The sequence below is a fragment of the Callionymus lyra genome, chromosome 8 (assembly GCF_982586985.1).
Source record: "Callionymus lyra chromosome 8, fCalLyr1.hap1.1, whole genome shotgun sequence".
Taxonomy (NCBI): Eukaryota; Metazoa; Chordata; class Actinopteri; order Syngnathiformes; family Callionymidae; genus Callionymus; species Callionymus lyra.
In genome coordinates this window covers 16,909,017-16,927,827 of record NC_141825.1, presented here as the reverse complement: position 1 = coordinate 16,927,827, position 18,811 = coordinate 16,909,017, and the positions used below count along the sequence as shown (strand labels likewise).

Genomic DNA, 18,811 nt, shown 5'->3' with positions numbered 1-18,811 from the left:
AAAACATTGAACCAGTCCTTCAGGGGGGGTTAACTTTATTTATAAAATAATTAGACAATTCATGCCTTTGTATGATCATATTAAAGTCAAAAATACACATTAAAACAGTGCTTTTAGCACAAAAATAAATCTCTTAACTCGAAAATTGGTGCTTGATCTAAAAAAGTGATTGCAACCGTAAATACACAAATTATACTGAAATGATTTCCCCTCAAGTCTCACTAAAGGTTTGATCGTCGTGATCAATAAGGTTCTGTGAAAAAAAAACGGCTCCAGTAGGAAAAGAAAACAGTTTCTTGAGTTGAGTGGAGTTCAGGTGGGAACAGTGGAAGTGGCTGCATTTTCTCCGTCACTCCTCCAATCCAAGAAGGCGAAGAAGGTACTGGCTCCGTACAGCATTGTCACCACAATTCCGAAAAACTGCGCACACACGAATTAATTGTTAAACAGATTAGATTACAAAGATTCATTCTTTCTTTACCACATATTTAGATTTTGTTTTGCTCAACAAGGTTTTCCCAACATTGGGAAACCTTTTTTCCCCGTTAACTTTTTAGCATGTAATGAACGCTGCCATCTAGAGGCCGGAAGGTTAATTGCAACACAATAATGATCAAACGCTGTGAATAATTGCAAGTTAATCTATAAAAAATGTGTTTCAGTGCTGATGAATATTTATACACTATCGGGGAAAAAAATGAAACACAGTTTTTCACTGATATATATATATATATATATATAAAAATCCCTGCTGAAAATACTTACAGCTGCAGCTGCCAGATGCCAAGCATTGTACACGTATACTGCATTGGTGATGAAGGCAGTGAAGTAGAGAAGTGTAACCACACCGAAGTAGACCATCACCTGAAGCAGAAGAGAACTAGATATTTATCCACAGTGATGGATGATGAATGATGAATCATGGGAGAAGATTCATATTTCCAGTAAATACTTATACTTATTGCAACATTTGGATATTCATATGCTGGTTTAATAGAGCCTACATTTCTATTCAAAAATATTTTAGATTTTTTTAAATCATCAACCTATCAGTAATTAAAAAAAAAGAGTATTAATTCAATATTTGAATGCTTGAAATACAACCACATTTCAATAGTTCAAGTTTCAACATTTGAAAAGTTTGATTCAAAAGTTCAATGATCTGATGAAACTAATATACTTACTTACTAAAAGTCTTGTTTAAATCTATACCAACATGGTTAGAAAATACGGTTTCTATCCGTCTGCTGTCATGAATATTGTTTAATTAAATGTAATTGATTTAATTGTATTCATTCTTTTTTTTGTCTGTCATGTTATGGTAATGTATCTTGTTTTATTTTTTTTAGTTTATTTATTAATCTTTCATTTTTATATTTTTATATTCTGTAATGCCATCACAATCTGACCCGCTCTAGTAGAAGAACTCACATTTCCTCGATCTTCAAATCTCTTCACTGACTGCCAGTTTCTTTCAGGATATAGATAAATAAATGTATATTTTTATTTACTTACCAAAAATATTTTTTGCATTTTAAATCAAAATAATCTGTTAAAAATACGTATAAAAGTCAGGTGGAGGCCAAAAATTCTATCATGACAGCACCGACATACCATCAAATTCCAGGGAATATCCGGGAGATTCTGATAAACTCCCAACAGAACGAAGAAGAAGAGCAAGATGGTGAAGATCCAGGACGTGACGGCCACAAACATGACCCACCCGTAGGGAGCCAAGTATATGGCGGGAGTGGCTGCTATCAAAGCCCAGTTAATGAGCCCCAGAAACTAGAAGAGACACACATGAGAAGGACGGGTGAACACAAACACCAACACAAACACATCTTCAATATTCTGCATTCGTAGTTATCCTGACAGTCACATGACCCAGTCTGTGATCGACTTGATTTTACTCCGTGAGACTCGGTTTGACAGGTCGTGCTTAAGTAACGTAATAACATTTAATGAGAACCGCCAAAATAGAAAAAAAAGTTTAAAAATTAAGAAATGTCCAAATTTGCGTTAAAAAAAGGATTTTTAATTCAAATAAAGTTGCTTCAATAAAAACAAGTTTCTTCAATCAACAAAATATATATTAACATATTTAAACTTTTTAAAAAAAAAATTCCGATAAAAAAAGAACAATATTTTCAATCGAAAATACATTTTGCTTTAGAAAAAAAACGTTTTTTTCAATCAACAAAGAATAGAAACGTTGCTTTAAATGTTTGTTATTCAATTAAAAATGACCTCAAAACCTGTTTCACTTTATTATTATTATTATTATTATTATTTATATATATTGTAATTCTTTTTTAATTAACCCCCATAAAAAAGGGTTTAAGACATGCTTTAACTCGAGGCCTGGGGGCCAAATCTGGCCCACCAATTCGTTTTATGTGGCCCACAGGATGTTTGGCTGAAAATCCAAGTCGTAGAAAATGTTCACGTTGTTATCCTTTCCTATAAAGATTCCATTGATTTAACTAAACTAAATTCACACAGATAAATCAACAACTGTACACACACTTCCAATAACAGTCAAACTGATGTTGAAGGAAATTAATTCAATGTCAACTAGATACTGTTGCAGACAGTCTGGTAAATATAAATGTGTTTGGCTCTTGTGATTTCAGAAAAGTTAAGCCTGAAACTAATTCAAAAGGAACCTTGTTTAAGGTAGTATTTCACTACCATAACTAGTTTATAGTCTATAAGCCTTTTAGACTTAATATAATTATGATTTGTTCCAAACATTGGTTTAGTACAACACTATTAACCATCAACTTATACCTGGTTTGAGAATTATAACACACACCTTACTGGGCCACAGCGTGTCATACTGACGTGACATCAGGTGTTCCCTGGTCGAGCTTCATGCTTCACGCTCATGAGAGTAAAGTTCACCGAGATAGCGCTTCTTAACAGGATGTTTACTGGATTACAGCACCGGAGCGACACAGATACAATATAACAATCATTTAATCAGACTTAAAACTGTTATTTTAATGCATTAAGGGCTAAAACCTCAAAGTTTATTCAATTCAAGAGTAAAAACCTTTTTTCTTAATAGGATATTGTAAATGTGTTTACTGTTGCAGTGCATTATGGGGCTTTTAGAGCAAGAGGTGTGACATTGTGGATCCATGTCACAGTCCATGTATAATTATTTATTAGGGCATTTAAGATGTAAGTGTTCTATTTGAACTGAGTTAAATAAAGTATTTAATAACCTTTGGGGTCCATATTATATACTGATGGTACTGATGTTAGGGACCGTCAAACAAAAAAAGAATGAAGGGAGCAAAAAACTTTAGATTATTAGGAAAGAAAAATCTTAGTTGACAAAGAAAGACAATTTTTCTTTAAGCAAGTCTATTACAGTATAATCATTTCAGTCATTAGTTGTAAAATCACACTTTATATGTGTGCTTTTATATCCTAATAATAAACAAGTTTAAAGGGTTCAAAGTTCAATTCCTTTTGATAAAGTCAAGTTTGCTTCTCTGCTGCCGTCCGACAAGGAGGGACATGAAAAGACTCGATTATGTATTCAGAGATCATCTTTCAATACTTACACACCTGATACACACACTTGTATTGACCTTTCATAGGAGGTCCAAATTACCCAGAATCAGAGTCAGAACCAGTATGAGGCTCATTCCCATCCAACACCGGATTATTCTGCTTTAAAATCCAGCATCAACCGCGAGCATCAACCTTTACACGGTGTTTATGACTCAATAAGTGATCTGTGAGTGATCGTTCTACTTCCATATCTGTGCCTGGTAACAGGCCAGGAGTGCTTTTTATTCACTAATAAAGTTGTCAGGTTTGTTTGAGGAGTGAAGAGGTAACGCTTTTTCCACCTACAGATCTCTTCATAGGTTTAAAATGAACACCATGAACTGCTCTGTGTCTGGACTGAGTCGGATTTTTCTGAAAACAGTCGTGTGTTAACGACTCTCTTATTACAACCGTGTGAATATTTTTTTTTGTCTCATACAAGGAAGGCTTTAAAGTAAATAAGAGCTCAGTAGATATTAAGCAAGTTACAGAATTTTACAAGTCGCAAATCCTCTAAAAAATTGTCGTCCTCATTTTAGCTCGTAGCAGTTTACAGGTCGTTTTTCAGAATCAGTCACGATCAGACGAAAAATTACGCCATCACCCATTTTAGCCCATGCAACCATGTTTGAGGGACAATATAATATTTAAAAGCAAATTACGTGGCCTTTGCATGATTCCTTCTGAATATTTGTCTTGTTATTGTACCTTATTATTGTCTCTTGCTTCAGCTAGTAAAGCTTAAAACTTCACAATTCCAAAATATATAACAGTGGGTTTCAAAGATTGAAGCAAATGTATCCACCAGCTTCTATACTAGCAGATACTTTAATCAATTAACTAATTGAAAATGCTTTTTTTTAATGTAGCCATTAGCTCGAGTGTTTCTTCACTATTGACCAACATGACCACACGAGGATTGACTACATATCCTTCCTCTTGCAGTAAGACCTCCGAAGAGCCTTTTCCTGAATTTGTGTTTTCTTAATTCATGAGATTTGTTAAAAAGGATGTTCTAAACCCATATGTATTTACTGTCCAGAGGGTCACCGCATGAAAAAGTGTGTGTCGTCTGTACTTTTATGTTTTTATATCTCTACATAGAGCCAGACTTTCGAAGGGTTTACATTAAGAGCTGTGATGCAAACTTAAGAAATGTGGTCAAAATTCCACCTAAGAGTTTAAATTAAGTTGGACTTTCTTCAAATGTATGCCTAATATAAAAAGTATTCAAGTAAAAACTGAAATTTGATTACAACGTGATTCCTAATTCACCAATTTATACTCTTCAATAAGGTAATAATAAGTAATGGCTGCCATGTCTTTTATTTTTGATCAGGGAAAAGGGGCCAAAATGTTAAACTCATTCAAAGTCTCGGGCTGGACAATATTAAACTTATTGAAGCGTCTAAAAAGGTAAATAACGAATATGTCGGTCTTAGTTTCTATTATAAGAGGCTGAATTAGCTTTGAATTAAAATTAAAATAATTTCACCACAAGCAACGCTTTGTTTTTCGCCTTAACTCTCTGTTATCTCAGGGTCAAGGTGACCTGGTAGCCTGAATACAAATGTGTCTGTGGTATCCCTTGTGTTGTCTCTGGGTCAAGGTGAACGACCTCCGTGGCTTCCATAAATACATATGCAGTGGTGAAGGTCGTTTATCTTGACCCTGAGATAACACAAGGGATAAAGCACAAATATCAATTTGCTTTGAAAATTTAAACTCACATAAATGACTTGGCGGGACAAATTGGAGTTCGACTGATCGGTCTTATGCTCAAGTGACTGAGAGAACATCTCAAAATCAAAAGGTCAGCAGAGAAGAGCCCACAGAAGAACTGGGGACCAATGCTTCTAACAATATACAAACATATGATAAAATAAGGTGATTTATAAGTATTAAATATAGGCTACAAAAAAAGAAAGGGTGACAAAACAGGGCGTTATTGTTGAAAAAACACAATAATTGAAAGATAACAGAAAATAACTTTGAATGATTGAAGAAAAAAACTTTAAAAATGTAAAATTTAAAAAGGAGCAAATTTAAACCTTTACTCTTTATTCAAATCAATGTTAAAAACCTGTTTTTCAGGCGTTATCATTGTTTTAATACCAAAGGTAACAACAGACGGAAAAGGTGTAATTATTTTTAATATTTCAAAGTATTTAACTCAAGTGTACACAGTGTTCAGACAATGTCATTTTAGTCTCTACATTTAAAGGTAATTTTGAGGTTATTTTGACAATTAACCACCAAAATCACCTCATAACACAATAAACATATTAACTTATCTGATTTATATTCATATTTTTGTTGTACTTGAAATCATTATTCAACTAAACTTCTCTACCAGGCCACATATGACGTAAAGTTTAACACAGTTTATACGTTTTAAACCTGCAGCAGGTTAATCAGTGCTCACCTCACTGCTGACCAACACAGAAAATACACTTCCAAATAAATACTACTACAACAATCATGTGACACAGAAGAAATGTTTAACGCTCCCCGGCCTTGGCCCGATACCGGGCTGGGCTCAGAGGTGTGTCAGTAAGATCGTGGAGTCACGTGTTCTTTGCACACAAAGTCCAGTCGAGTCTGGAACTAACGCCCAGGAAAGGATGAAAGCTTGAGACAGACGCTGTGTTTGTAGTTGCTGACAAAATGTGTATATATATATAGATATATATATATCTATATATATATAATGGACACAACATTTACATTCGTTATAGAAGGTCCTTCATCCCAACTGGTGTCAGGATATTTAACTCTCTACTTTAAATATCCTGATGCTAATCCATAGTGTGTTTTCTTCTTGTGTGGTTTATTTTATTTTATTTTATTTTATTTTATTTTATTTTATTTTATTTTATTTTATTTTATTTTATTTTTATTTTTCTTTATTATCTCTTTTATTATTTCTTTTTTCCTTGCACTTTATTTTATTTTTTTATTCTTGACTTATTTTATTATTTTTCAACTGTGCTGTTGTAAAAGTGTGTTTCCCCTCTGGGGATGACTGAACATTTTCTATTCTATTCTATTCTAACATTTATATCTTCCTTCTTTTTGATTCGTGGCCGTGAAAGAACAGATAACACTGATCTTAGACGTATTATCCTCCATGATAAGTTGCTGTAACATGTCATGTTGATTGATGACCTGATGACAGGTTTAACGCTGCAATAAAAGCTGTGCTAGTTTGAAGCTAGTTTTTTTTCTCTATTATTCAATTAAAAACAGTACAATTCAAAACAGTTTAAATCAAAGAAAAGTATTTAAACATGTTTTATTGAAAATATGTTTTAATTGAAGTTACTTTTTAAAATGAACCATTTTAATTAAACTTTTTAAAATTGAAAATATATTTATCTTTAATTAAAACAACATTTTTTTAATGTAACTTTTTATTTATTTATCAATTTTATGGATTGAAGAAACAAAACTTCATTCCCATACGAGCTGCTAAAAAACTTTCATAAAAGTAAATTATGAATTTAGTTAAGAGTTTGAAAATTCTTATCAGACTTTGTGTGTTTTTTCCTCCATCATTTTACACCAAAATGTATTAATAATACATTTGAGACGCATTGTGATAATATATTTTCAAATCAACATACTGCCTTTTAAGGTTTTTTAAAGCAAACTATTACTTTTACTTTGGAGTAAGATTGTCAAGATTTCTTGAAACTTTTCTTTCACTATCATCTCATTTTTCAATGAGTTAGTATTCAACGCGTTTTAGCTCAACCAGGTACTAAGTTATTTGTATTTTTCTTTGCCTTTAATGTGACTTAACTGTAGCTACATTTTAATTTAACAACAACAACACTAATAGATTTACTCTGGAGACTGTAGACGAGAAAAGGAAGAAATAAAACTCACAATTTCGGCCACCATGAGGCACGCCGGGATGCTTTTGATGAACACCATGTTAACCATGATGCCGATGTTTACCGGGAGCCTCTGCTGAGCGCTTCGATCGTTCTGAACCCCCGTTTCTGTCGTCACCTTGGACGGGAAATCAGACATCTGTGCAGATGTGATGCAAAAACTGCACCACAAACCAGTGGATTGACTTCCTTCAAGAGTCAGAAGTCAGAGAACTCTCCCTGGACGAAGAGTGAGATGATAAAAATGTAAAGGAGCCGAAGGAATTCCTAGGAAGAATCTCCAGTTGTTTCATCCAACAGGTTGTTGAGGTTGCTGTCAGGTGTTTGACTGAGCCTCAGATGTGCCCTCCCTCAAAACACACACACACACACACACACACACACATGCATACGCTCACACACACACACACACACTTGCCATCTGTCCTTCAGAGGCCTATCAGATCTCTTCTGAGTCACTCATTAACATGTGTGGACATTGGGAGGAGGTGGACAGTCCAACACTGACATGAATATACGCCTCAGTGTCGCCCTCTATGTTCCTATTATTGTAAGTGCATGGTAATTCATTCATATATCATTTTAGTTTGGGAAAAAAAAAACATGATCCACTTCATCGACCCGCTTTTATCCCCCAAATGAAATAGAAAGATTTTTATTAAACGTAATATTTTCTACATTTTATTTTCCAGTGGGAAAAAAAAAAAAAAGGTTTGTCAGAAGTGGGATTCGAACCCACGCCTACAGAGTAGACTGCGACCTGAACGCAGCGCCTTAGACCGCTCGGCCATCCTGACACATGTGGTTATGATGAAAATAAGGCTTTATAAAGTAACAATTTTATGATCCAGACAGTTTCGTTTAAAATAAAATAAAAAAATTGTCCGTTATTCTGAGCTTATCGACATATCACGCCACAAAATAAACTTTTATTTTTTAAAACAATGAGATTCTCTCTCAACAGTTTGCACGAGAGTTATATAAACTCTAAAAACATCTACATCCTGTCGAAAAGTACACATTAATAAATACAATTCATGTATAATAATTCTCATTATTTTCAACAACAATGATGCTATTGCAAAACAATTTAAAATCTTTTAACAGATGCAGCGCCTGCGCCACAGGTCAAAGGTCAAGACTGAGTCATGGTTATAGAACAGAATCTATGGAGTTGTGTGTGTAGGATCCATCCATGGTGTCGTAGAAACGAAGGCAGGCTTTGTACTGCAAGAGTTTCTCAGACAGGGGACTGCTGGTCGCTGCTCCGGCCTGCACGCTCAAATCCATGTACCTGCGCGGTCAATAAAAACATTTAAATAGAATAGTCTTTAAAAAAAATCATATTCAACTGCACCTGTTTGAGATGCTCCAAAGTAAAATGGCGTTGAGAGCCATCAATGATGCCAGGAAGAAGAAAAATATCTCCAAGTTTCCTTCAGTGAGAACGTTAGGATAGAATTGACCTTTAGGGAAAACAGAATTAGTCGATTATTTGTAGTTTTTAGTATTGTTTACATGACATTTACCTTTGGTTACGAAGTATAAGAGCTGGATCAAGAAGGCCCCCAAGAAGCAGCCGCCGCCGTAAGATAAGGTGAGGAAGTGGAGTGAGATCGATCTGATGTGACTCGGACTCAGCTGGAATGATATGAGGGAACCTGGCGAGAATCGGAAATGTAAATGGTAGGAATAGAAGTTGATGAACACCGGAGCTAGAAAGAGGAATCCAACACTTGAATATAAGAAACTGTGTGAGCCACAAGTGTATCAAATTCTCCCCACAAAAAAGTAAATACATCGAGAAAATATTGAATTTAGTTAATGTGTGAGCCTTACGAGGTCAACATACAAATCTGATCATGTATAAATGTTCAAACAAACAGCTTTATCATGTTAAGTATTATTCATTACTAAGTGAACACCAAATAGAACTTTAATGTCTTTATTTTGGGACTTAATTTACCATTTTCCCCTTTTTATTTGGCTTATTTTGATGAGCATTTGCCTTTTCTTATAAAAAAATGGAAAGAAAATCATATATAAGTACATAATAATAATTCTAAATAGGTATATGGAAGAGGAAGTGTGACAAAAATGTTGATGATTATATTGCAATTACAATTATTATATGAATATATATGTACAGGGATAATACTCAGAAACTTTTATTGCTGGAGTCTGTGACAAAATGTTTTTTTTTTTTGTGGTGAATATAGAATAAAAGAATGAAATAAAAGAAATTAAATAAAATGAGATCATAATAATACAATGCAAATCAGTAAAATAAGAGACAATAAAGTATTGAATTACATTAAATTAAATAATATTCATGATTATTATAAGTATTAAAAATAATATTAATGAAGTATGTAGGTGTACATATGATTTATTTATATTAATGTCTGCTCAGTATGTGATATATATTATACTGTATCATGTTGGACTGTATCTAGTGCTTATATATTATTTTATGGATAGAACTGTCCATCTGACAACTTTTGGAAAATATGGAAAATGTTCTATAACTTTTTGGAAAGTTTTAACATTGAAAATTTGATTTGACTGTAATAATCACAAGATAGAGGTGTACTGGACTGGCTGCTTTTGTTTTATTTTTTATTTTAGTTTTTTCTTATTATTTTATCTATGTTTTTCATGCATGTTTGTCTTTTTTCTGTGTATATATTGTTTTTTTTTTTTTTTTTTTTTTTCTTCTTCTGTGACTGCATCTTGTAAAGTTTGAATAAACAGATGTTTAAAAAAAAAAGAAAAAAAAAAGAACTGTCCATCTGTGTAGAAATATGTTGGAATTTGTAAAAAGGAGTGGAGTCACAATTGGAATTTAAATAATCATTGACAACAGGCGTGTCAAACTCAATCACACAATGGGCCAAATTCTTCAGACAGTCGGTTGTGAGTCAAACATACATTTACGAACCTTCAAAAGAAATGGGTTCCCACTTACATGCAGGCGTGACGAGAGCCTCAGCCACACCCAGCAGGATGTACTGCGGAGCGAGTCGGAAGCACGGCATGGACGACACTTGCAGAACTTTCCCCGAGAGAGTTTGTTCCACGAGCGGGTACGTCTTCCTCTGTAGCTCACAGAAACCCGCTGACAAGACCGACAGTGTTGCAAATGTGTGTCCCAGAGCTGTCGAGGTGGAGAACAAACAAGGTCCGGTTATGGGATGGCTTGTTTCAGGATGAAGACCCATTTTACTTAATTAACTGGGCCCTCAAGTGTGAATATTATTATATTTATTAAAAAGGCTATAAATATTTTCCTAAATGAATATTTAATATATATATATATATAGTATTATATACGTATTCTCAAAACTAAAGGTTTTAATTCAATGTTTTTTCTTTTATTGTCGTTTAAATGAATTTTTATTTTATTTTTTATTATAGTTCAAAAATGTTTACATTTACAACTAGTTACAAAAGGAAAACATTTTTTTACATACAAAATTTGATATTAAAATTCCAATACTTGAAAGAAATAATGTTCTAAACTCAATATATATATATATATATATATTGAGTTTAGAACATTATTTACATAAGTATTGGAATTTTACTATCAAATTTTGTATGTAAAAAAAAATAAATATATATATATATATATTTTTTAAATCATATTCAATGACAAAATTGTGGTATAATAGTAAGTAAGAAAGTAAGTAATTTGTATTTATAAAGTGCTTTTCCAGACCAGGGTCATAAAGCGCTTAAACAATCAAAACAATACTCAATAGTACCAACATTATTTAATTTAATTTAATTTAAATTATATTTTTAAAATGAACTGTATTTTTAAAATTTTACACATGGACTTTAATATTCTTATTCCAATTATTGAAAACAAAATGAAATAATTTGCAATAAGTGAGGCCCTTAGGGGTCAAAAACATGTAATAAAATAAATTAATAGTTCATTACTAGTCCAAATATGGTTAAATGTTTTCTGATTTGACTGTTTTATTGTCAATATTGTTAAGTCAAAAATTAATTTAAAACATTCTTTTTATTGTTATTTGTTTTTGTCTCTTAATTTTATTCAGTTCTTCCATTCCATGAACCCTTGTGTAATCAAGGTGACCCGAAGGCCCGAAAACAAATGAGTTTGTGGTATCCCTTGAGATAACATAAGGGTTAACACACTGGGTTAAATTGATGTAAATACTCACTGATGACTTTGATGGGAGCCAATGGTATCTTTCCATTAGAGAGACAACAGGTTGTTACAAACTCAATCATCGGTGCCAGCAGGAGAAGAGGCAGGATGCTGATGACGTTCATGGTACCAATGGGAAGAAGAAGGTCGCTGAGGTGAAGGTTGGAGTTCATCGTTTGTAAGTAGAAACCTGAGGGAATCTGCAGAGAGACGTCCACAATAAACCATGTTATCGTGCTCTCTTATTGTATTTAAAAACAAACCTGCATGACACACGCTCTGTAGAGCAGCTGAAGACCATAGAGGGGGAACAGCCGGGCCAGGACTTTGACGTTCTCCACGTGGGTCTCGCTGTAGCGTCCTCCGTTGTTCTCCTTGGCTCGGTCCAGCCACGACGTCACCTCGCCGCCGAGGCGTCGGCACATCTTGACGGAGTTGAGAAAAACTCCGAACGTGGTCAACAGAGACCCCCCTGCACACGACAGATCGAACTCAAACAAGTCCTCCATTGTGTCATTCACTGCTCAGACTTACAAGGATCAATGGTTACCTTTCTTAGGTTTGAAGGTGAGTTTGTTGCGCATCATGTGAATGGCTATGAGGGCGAGCAGCACTGAGGTGAAGGGGATCAGGAACCCCAAATTCTTGGCCACAGATTGCTGAATGTAAGCAATTCCCAGAAACACAATGGTGGAATTCAGGTTAACTAACCAGTAGAACCTGTGCGTGAAAAACACAGAAACGGTGATAATGGTTTATGTGTATCAGTACTATCACAATATTGAATGAATCTAACGTTTCTCATTTTGAAATTAAAAAAAAAAAGTTTTTCAAATCATTTAAAAGGTTGAAATTGTTTTAATTAAATATCTGAAATCAATGATTTCTATTTTGAAACGTTGAATTTGTTTTATTGAATAATTGTATTGAATAATATGTATATTTAAAAGTTGATTGTACTTCTTTTTGAATAATTTAAAAAATGGAATATTTGCAAAACAAATGTATTTTTAACACAAAGAGTTTAATATTCGAATTAATTATTAAATACATGTTCTGAATTCAATATATTTTTTAAATTTGTAGCTGTTTAAATTCAATATAAAATGTTGGTATATTAGTGACAGATTTATTTTTGAAAATTTGGAATTGGAATATAAAACTATTATTTTGAAATCATACAAAATAATTTAAATATAAAAAATATTGAATTAATGTAATCAAAACAAACAAATCAAACCTTTTAATTTACCAATTATTTAATTAAAGTATTCAATAAAAACAAATTCAACCTCTAAATATACAAATTATTGAAATAAAGTATTCATTAAAAACAAATTCAACCTCTAAAAATACAAATTATTGAATTAAAGTATTCAATAAAAAAAATGTAACCTATAAATATACAAATTATTGAATTAAAGTATTCAATAAAAAAATGTAACCTATAAATATACAAATTATTGAATTAAAGTATTCATTAAAAACAAATTCAACCTCTAAATATACAAATTATTGAATTAAAGTATTCAATAAAAAAAATGTAACCTATAAATATACAAATTATTGAATTAAAGTATTCAATAAAAAAATGTAACCTATAAATATACAAATTATTGAATTAAAGTATTCAATGAAAAAAATGTAACCTATAAATATACAAATTATTGAATTAAAGTATTCAATAAAAACAAATTCAACCTCTAAATATATAAATTATTAAAAATAAAGTGTTCATTATAAACAAATTCAACCTTTAAATATACACATTATAGAAATAAAGTGTTCATTAAAAACAAATTCAACCTCTAAATATACACATTATTGAATTAAAGTATTCAATAAAAATAAGTTCAACCTCTAAATATACAAATTAATAAATTAAAGTATTCAAATAAAACACGTTACCATACCATTTAATATACAAATAATTGAATTAAAGTACTAAATAAAAACAAATTCAACCTTTTATTTTACAAATGATTAGATTCAATTATATATTTAAAAAACATATTTAATTTTCAAACATTTTAAAAAGTTGAATGTCACCATTGGAAATATTAAATTTGTACTAATATACATCCATAGTTTCTGACAATGACAGGTTATAAGAAGGGATGCTGGTGCTAAGAGAGTTGATATCATGTGCTTTGAGTGTAACACCGAAAATATTAACAATTGATCATGTTGGTCGACGTTCATGGTGAAATGAATCAAATAAAAAAAGCAAAATGACTCACCAGTTAAAGAAGGACAGCAGCTGGTGCTGGTTGTAACCCTGGAGGCTATAGGCACCCATGGGACACAGGATGGCTCGGATGCCACCGATGCCCAGAGCGGCGGCCAGGAGGCCCGTGTAGAACAGGATCTGCTGCTCTCTCGGGTCCAGATGGTAGATCATGTGATGAGTGTCGATGTAGAAATCCTCGAAGGGGAAAGCCACGGCAGGAAGCATGGCCGTGCCTGGGAAAGACAAAAGGTCAGGAGGTCACACTGAGCCATAAAAGTGTTCTCGAGGCGACCCTGTACCGAAGAAATGAAGGAAGGCACACAAGTAGAGCACTTTGGACCTTCCTAAGCACGTCTCAGCAAACCATCCCACCAGCACCGGCGTGAGAGTGCTGGCTCCTATGAAGCACAGGTTGACGGTCGCCGCCAGGTGGTTGTCGTAGCCCAGTTTGACGGTGCAGAAGATGATCATGTTGCACACGATACCGAAGAAAGTGAACCTCTCGCACAGTTCCACCAGAAGAACGCAAACGATGACCTGGAGCTTCTTGTACGTCTTGTGCGCCGGTATCTTGCCGGGCGTCCGAGAGCGACGGGGCAGTCGTTTTCTGCCCTCGGGAATTCCTTGAGCGCCATCTCTGACCATCACAGACCGTCTTCAACGCTGAACGAGAACCTGTGGATGTGGATTCTAGCAGGAGACACTGAAGGAGGACCCGAAGACACGCCTGAACGGATTCATGTTATCATCCGTCTATCATCGTGTGTCATCGTCTTTACTCGGAAATGTGGAGTCCAGGCCACATTCAACGCATCCATGGAAACTTTCGTCAGATGAGGTGCTGGATGAACGGTATCGAATAAATATCTTGTGAAGTTAAAGTTAAAATGTTTCTGTCGTAAATACCTCTCTTGAATACTGCTTCCCCAACAATTTTAGGATATTTAAAACATTTAAAAGAATCTAAAAGGCTCCATATTACACAGACTCGTAGAATTTCACATGTCTTTGTGAAAGCTGCTGCTTCGGTATAAATCCATTTTGTCGCATCCACTGTAATTAGAATGTGGACAATAAGTGTGTGTGAGTCAAGCGGGAGGTGAAAGTGTTGATGAGACAACAGCCCTCTCCTAGAAAGCAACTAGAATAAATGTTTGACTCGTCATTTACTTACCGTGGCTAATTCATGGGAATTATACAACGTTTTAAGATTGTAGTTTTTAGAGGATATGTTCAAGTTATTTATTCACAAGTGTCACTTTTAAGGCTTTTAATTTTGAAATAACTCACTGGACTGAGGTTAAACTTCCTGGGGGTGTTCTTGGGGTGCTGTATAGCATGTGTTGAGTGGTGGCATAGTGGTTAATTTAAGGTGTTTCTCCAAAACAATATTTTTAATTTATACAAATCACTGGACAATAAGCATCACTTACAAATGTAGTTTGTTTTGTTGTATTAATCTTACACATGTGGGGGCTCAGTTAAAACTTCTTTGAGGTCTTCATCGTCTGCTCTCGTTTAAATGTTGGATTTCCTGGAACTATACGATATATTTCCATGTCTTTTACTTTGAAATCAGCATTTCAATTTTTTTATTTATGTGATCATTCATTTATTTATTTTTATTTTGGGGGAGGCGTCCATGATTAAAAACAAGGAGTTGCTTATGTTATATATATTTGTTAAAAATTGGTTGCAAAAATAATCACTATTTTAATTACATCATGAAGAAAACTTGTTTTCATGACGATCTGGCGTCACGCGTCGCCATGGTAGCAGCGCGCTCCTCAGGTGCATTATGGGAAATCTGTTTTACTGAAGCGCTGGTGCTAAATTAGCATTAAGTTTTGTTTTACAATTCAACTCTACTACCTCAGGCTTAAAGGTAAGTGAAACCATGGAACAGAGATTAAGGTTAGGGTTTAATAAATCGATAAAAAAACAAACTTTTGGGTGGATTATTTGGACCTAAAATGGTGTGTATATCCGTGATGCTAACTGGCTAACTCTGTTTGTTTACCAGCGTATTGCTGCTTATTGCTAGATTACAAATGTGCTCTTAGAAAGCACAGCAACCATCCTCACAACGATATGTCACATTTTTCTTGTCTGTGTCCAACACTGTAGCCGATATATCGCCATGATAAGAAAAAGGATGTCGCTCGGTCCTGCCTCAGAGGGCTTCACTTCCACTCCTGTGAAGTCCAGACAGAACCAACAGGACATGGGCGATGGAATCGTTTCTGATGATGACAACACTTTTACCAGACTGTCTCCCATTTATAACGACACTTTTGAAAGTGACGACGAGATGGATCTGGGAAACACACAGGACTCCAGGCGCAGCGCTTCTCCTGTCAGGTATGCAGAACAACAACAACAACAACAACAATAGTTAGAATAAGTAGTGATGTATAGATGTTGCTAATTCAATTAAAGTTACAGTTTTTACTAGTATGTATTTTTAAAAGGTGTAGGTTCCTAAGTCAGGTTTGTAACGTTGTCATATAGTAGAAAGATAAATAAGACATTGTTTATCCACAATTACATTCAGCCTAATTCAGAAACGTAGGCCCTCGGAGATGACGATTTTTCGATGCTGCACGCTAGTCCTCATGGGAAATTTGGTCTCCCGTCAAGCCAAAAACACCCACTGCTTTAGTCCACTGGCACCGCTAAAAATCAACAAACCATGTCAACTCAAAACTACCCTTTTTTACTTTAAAATGTGCAATATATGAGACCAGTGAACAGTAGACTATGTATGGAAGGATGTTTTGCAGTATCAGGCACCAAATACTATGTAGAAACAGCATTGTTTTTATAATATTTTTCATAATTGTGCTGGTAATATGTTATCTGGTTTGTAGATGTGAACTCCCCAGGGCAGGATCCCGACAAAGTTCAACAGTTGAGCACGAAGGGTCGCCTTTGCTGGGTCCGTGGGAACTGTGGCTGGTCAACAAAGCGAAAGAGGATCGTGTAAAACTCGAAAAGAAAGAAGAGGAGGTGAGCTACTCTTTAATTAGTTTTCCAACAGATGCCTTTGCTGTGTTAGTTTTGACTGTTTTCACTTTTTTATGTTTACCAAGCTTTCTCATATTTGCCAAAATAGTTAAAAAAAACACCCTTGAATGTACTTGACGTATAGAGGAATTGACAGGAAGTGAATTTGGGATCTATGTTTGAACACTGACTGTGAAGATAAAGGGTTGACGGTAGTGCAACCAAATATTAAAGTTTGATAACATTTGATTGCTTGAGGGAAAATGCTTCATTTGAATATATTTAATATTATAATTGTAATGCATATTGGATTGGAACCCTTTCTCTGCTGAAATAAAAACTACCTTTTTCCCTCTATCAGAGACGCTTAATGAAGGTCAAACTAGACCAAGAAGAAGCGGAAAAGAGACGTAAAAAAGAAATTATGGAGGAGAAAATTGGAGGGTGGCTGAAGATGAAAAAAGAACAGGTAGAGGAAGTAATTTAACTACAACTAGAGCTAAATAGTGTATCTGGAACATATAATGTATGCTATAAAATAATCTGTTGCATGTACCAAGGAGAGGAAGGAGCAGCTTTCTAAACAAAGCAAAGAGGAGGAGGAGATGCAGAGGCAGCAGGAAAAACAAAGACAGGCTGAGCACAAAGCCCATCAGAAATACAATGCTTGGCTTCTGAAGAAAAAACAAGAAAAGATTGAAAAAGAATTGATGGAGAAGGTAAACAGTCAATAACGTAAACATGACTTGGATATGAATTTGATGGTCTTTATGTCTGACAGGAGGAAGCCAACCTGAAAGCAGAGGAAGAGAAAGAGCGGCGTAGGAAAGCAGAGGAGAAGTTTCAGGAGTGGTTGCTAAAAGCTGATGATAGAAGCCGAGCAAGTCCCAAACCACTTCTGCGCCCCACCAGTAAGTGACTGATCTCTATGATGGAGAAAATCAAATTAAAATGACTATTACTACACTTGGAACAAATAAGTCAAACTTTGGATGTATCATCACTATTTCCTACTCTTTTTAACTGCTATTCTGATTAGTTTAGGATGATCAGAAGCTTTTTGTGACCAAAATAAGAGCTTGAGAACGATTGAAAAGCAATTTGTTTGCAAAATGCATCAGGCCAGAACATCCTTATCTGTTGAAGATAAACATGTTTTACCAAGTGTCACCATCGACTCTGGCGATACAATACGTATCACGATACAGGGTCAACGATATGATGTATTGCGAGAGATACATTTGTAGTATTGTCCAAGTACTTGAGTCTGGTGTTGCTGAATTTATAGACCACGTGACTTTGAAACCAAATGTGTCCAAACATCATCTGTAAAAGCTGCTGGAGTCGACCGTATCCTCTCATCCTCAGTCATCCGTTTAGCAGATAATGACTGCTGCGATCTAGCAGCTGGAAGTTTTATTGCAACACAAAAGTGTTGAATATTTGCATGTTAATTTTAAATAAATAAAAAACAAAAACATGGTATCAATAATAAAAGTGATATCAAGGTGTAACAATATTTTCTTCCACCCTTAATATCTAGTGTATGAATGAATTTCTTTGAAAAGGTTGTTTTTTTAACAATAATATCTTTTGTTAAGGTCCGTACGACAAGCTCAACCCATCGCCCGGATACTATAATCCGATCCCATGGAAACCGATTCATGTTCCGCCTCCAGAATCACCGGAGAACCAGATGCCCAGCAGGAAACCTCAGAAACAGAAGTCCAATGCAGCACAGAAGTGGAAGAACAATAGAATAACTCTAAAGAACTGATGATTGAGACAGAACTCTTTTGAAAGAAAACACTAGATTGTTAGATCATTGTTTAATATCCTGTTTTATAATCACTTTTTTTTTTTAAATATTTCTAATGATGAGGGAAACATGTATTTTTTTGTGGAGTGTCCTGATGTTTTAATACA

General features: G+C 34.4%; 3 protein-coding genes and 1 non-coding gene across 4 annotated transcripts; 1 reads left to right on the top strand and 3 right to left on the bottom strand.

The window, feature by feature from the left end:
* Window positions 1-18: 18 nt before the first annotated feature.
* On the bottom strand, window positions 19-7,803 carry pllp (plasmolipin). Its single transcript, XM_087797948.1, has 4 exons — window positions 7,459-7,803; window positions 1,615-1,788; window positions 766-864; window positions 19-420 (listed from the first exon to the last, which is right to left on the bottom strand). The coding sequence occupies exons 1-4, from the start codon at window positions 7,603-7,605 to the stop codon at window positions 313-315; spliced, it is 528 nt and encodes a 175-aa protein (XP_087654074.1). The 5' UTR covers window positions 7,606-7,803; the 3' UTR covers window positions 19-312.
* A 377-nt stretch (window positions 7,804-8,180) lies between these two features.
* trnal-cag (transfer RNA leucine (anticodon CAG)) lies at window positions 8,181-8,263 on the bottom strand. The gene has a single exon. It is a non-coding gene; the product is annotated as a tRNA-Leu (tRNA).
* Window positions 8,264-8,618: 355 nt separating this feature from the next.
* On the bottom strand, window positions 8,619-14,524 carry slc15a5 (solute carrier family 15 member 5). Its single transcript, XM_087797567.1, has 9 exons — window positions 14,179-14,524; window positions 13,890-14,112; window positions 12,200-12,369; window positions 11,913-12,121; window positions 11,663-11,849; window positions 10,435-10,623; window positions 8,996-9,127; window positions 8,824-8,932; window positions 8,619-8,760 (listed from the first exon to the last, which is right to left on the bottom strand). The coding sequence occupies exons 1-9, from the start codon at window positions 14,522-14,524 to the stop codon at window positions 8,619-8,621; spliced, it is 1,707 nt and encodes a 568-aa protein (XP_087653693.1).
* A 1,157-nt stretch (window positions 14,525-15,681) lies between these two features.
* On the top strand, window positions 15,682-18,743 carry ccdc34 (coiled-coil domain containing 34). Its single transcript, XM_087797970.1, has 7 exons — window positions 15,682-15,764; window positions 16,007-16,240; window positions 16,750-16,888; window positions 17,247-17,354; window positions 17,446-17,604; window positions 17,667-17,796; window positions 18,487-18,743. Exons 2-7 carry the CDS (start codon window positions 16,020-16,022, stop codon window positions 18,660-18,662), a joined length of 933 nt encoding a protein of 310 aa, XP_087654096.1. The 5' UTR covers window positions 15,682-15,764; window positions 16,007-16,019; the 3' UTR covers window positions 18,663-18,743.
* Window positions 18,744-18,811: the final 68 nt, after the last annotated feature.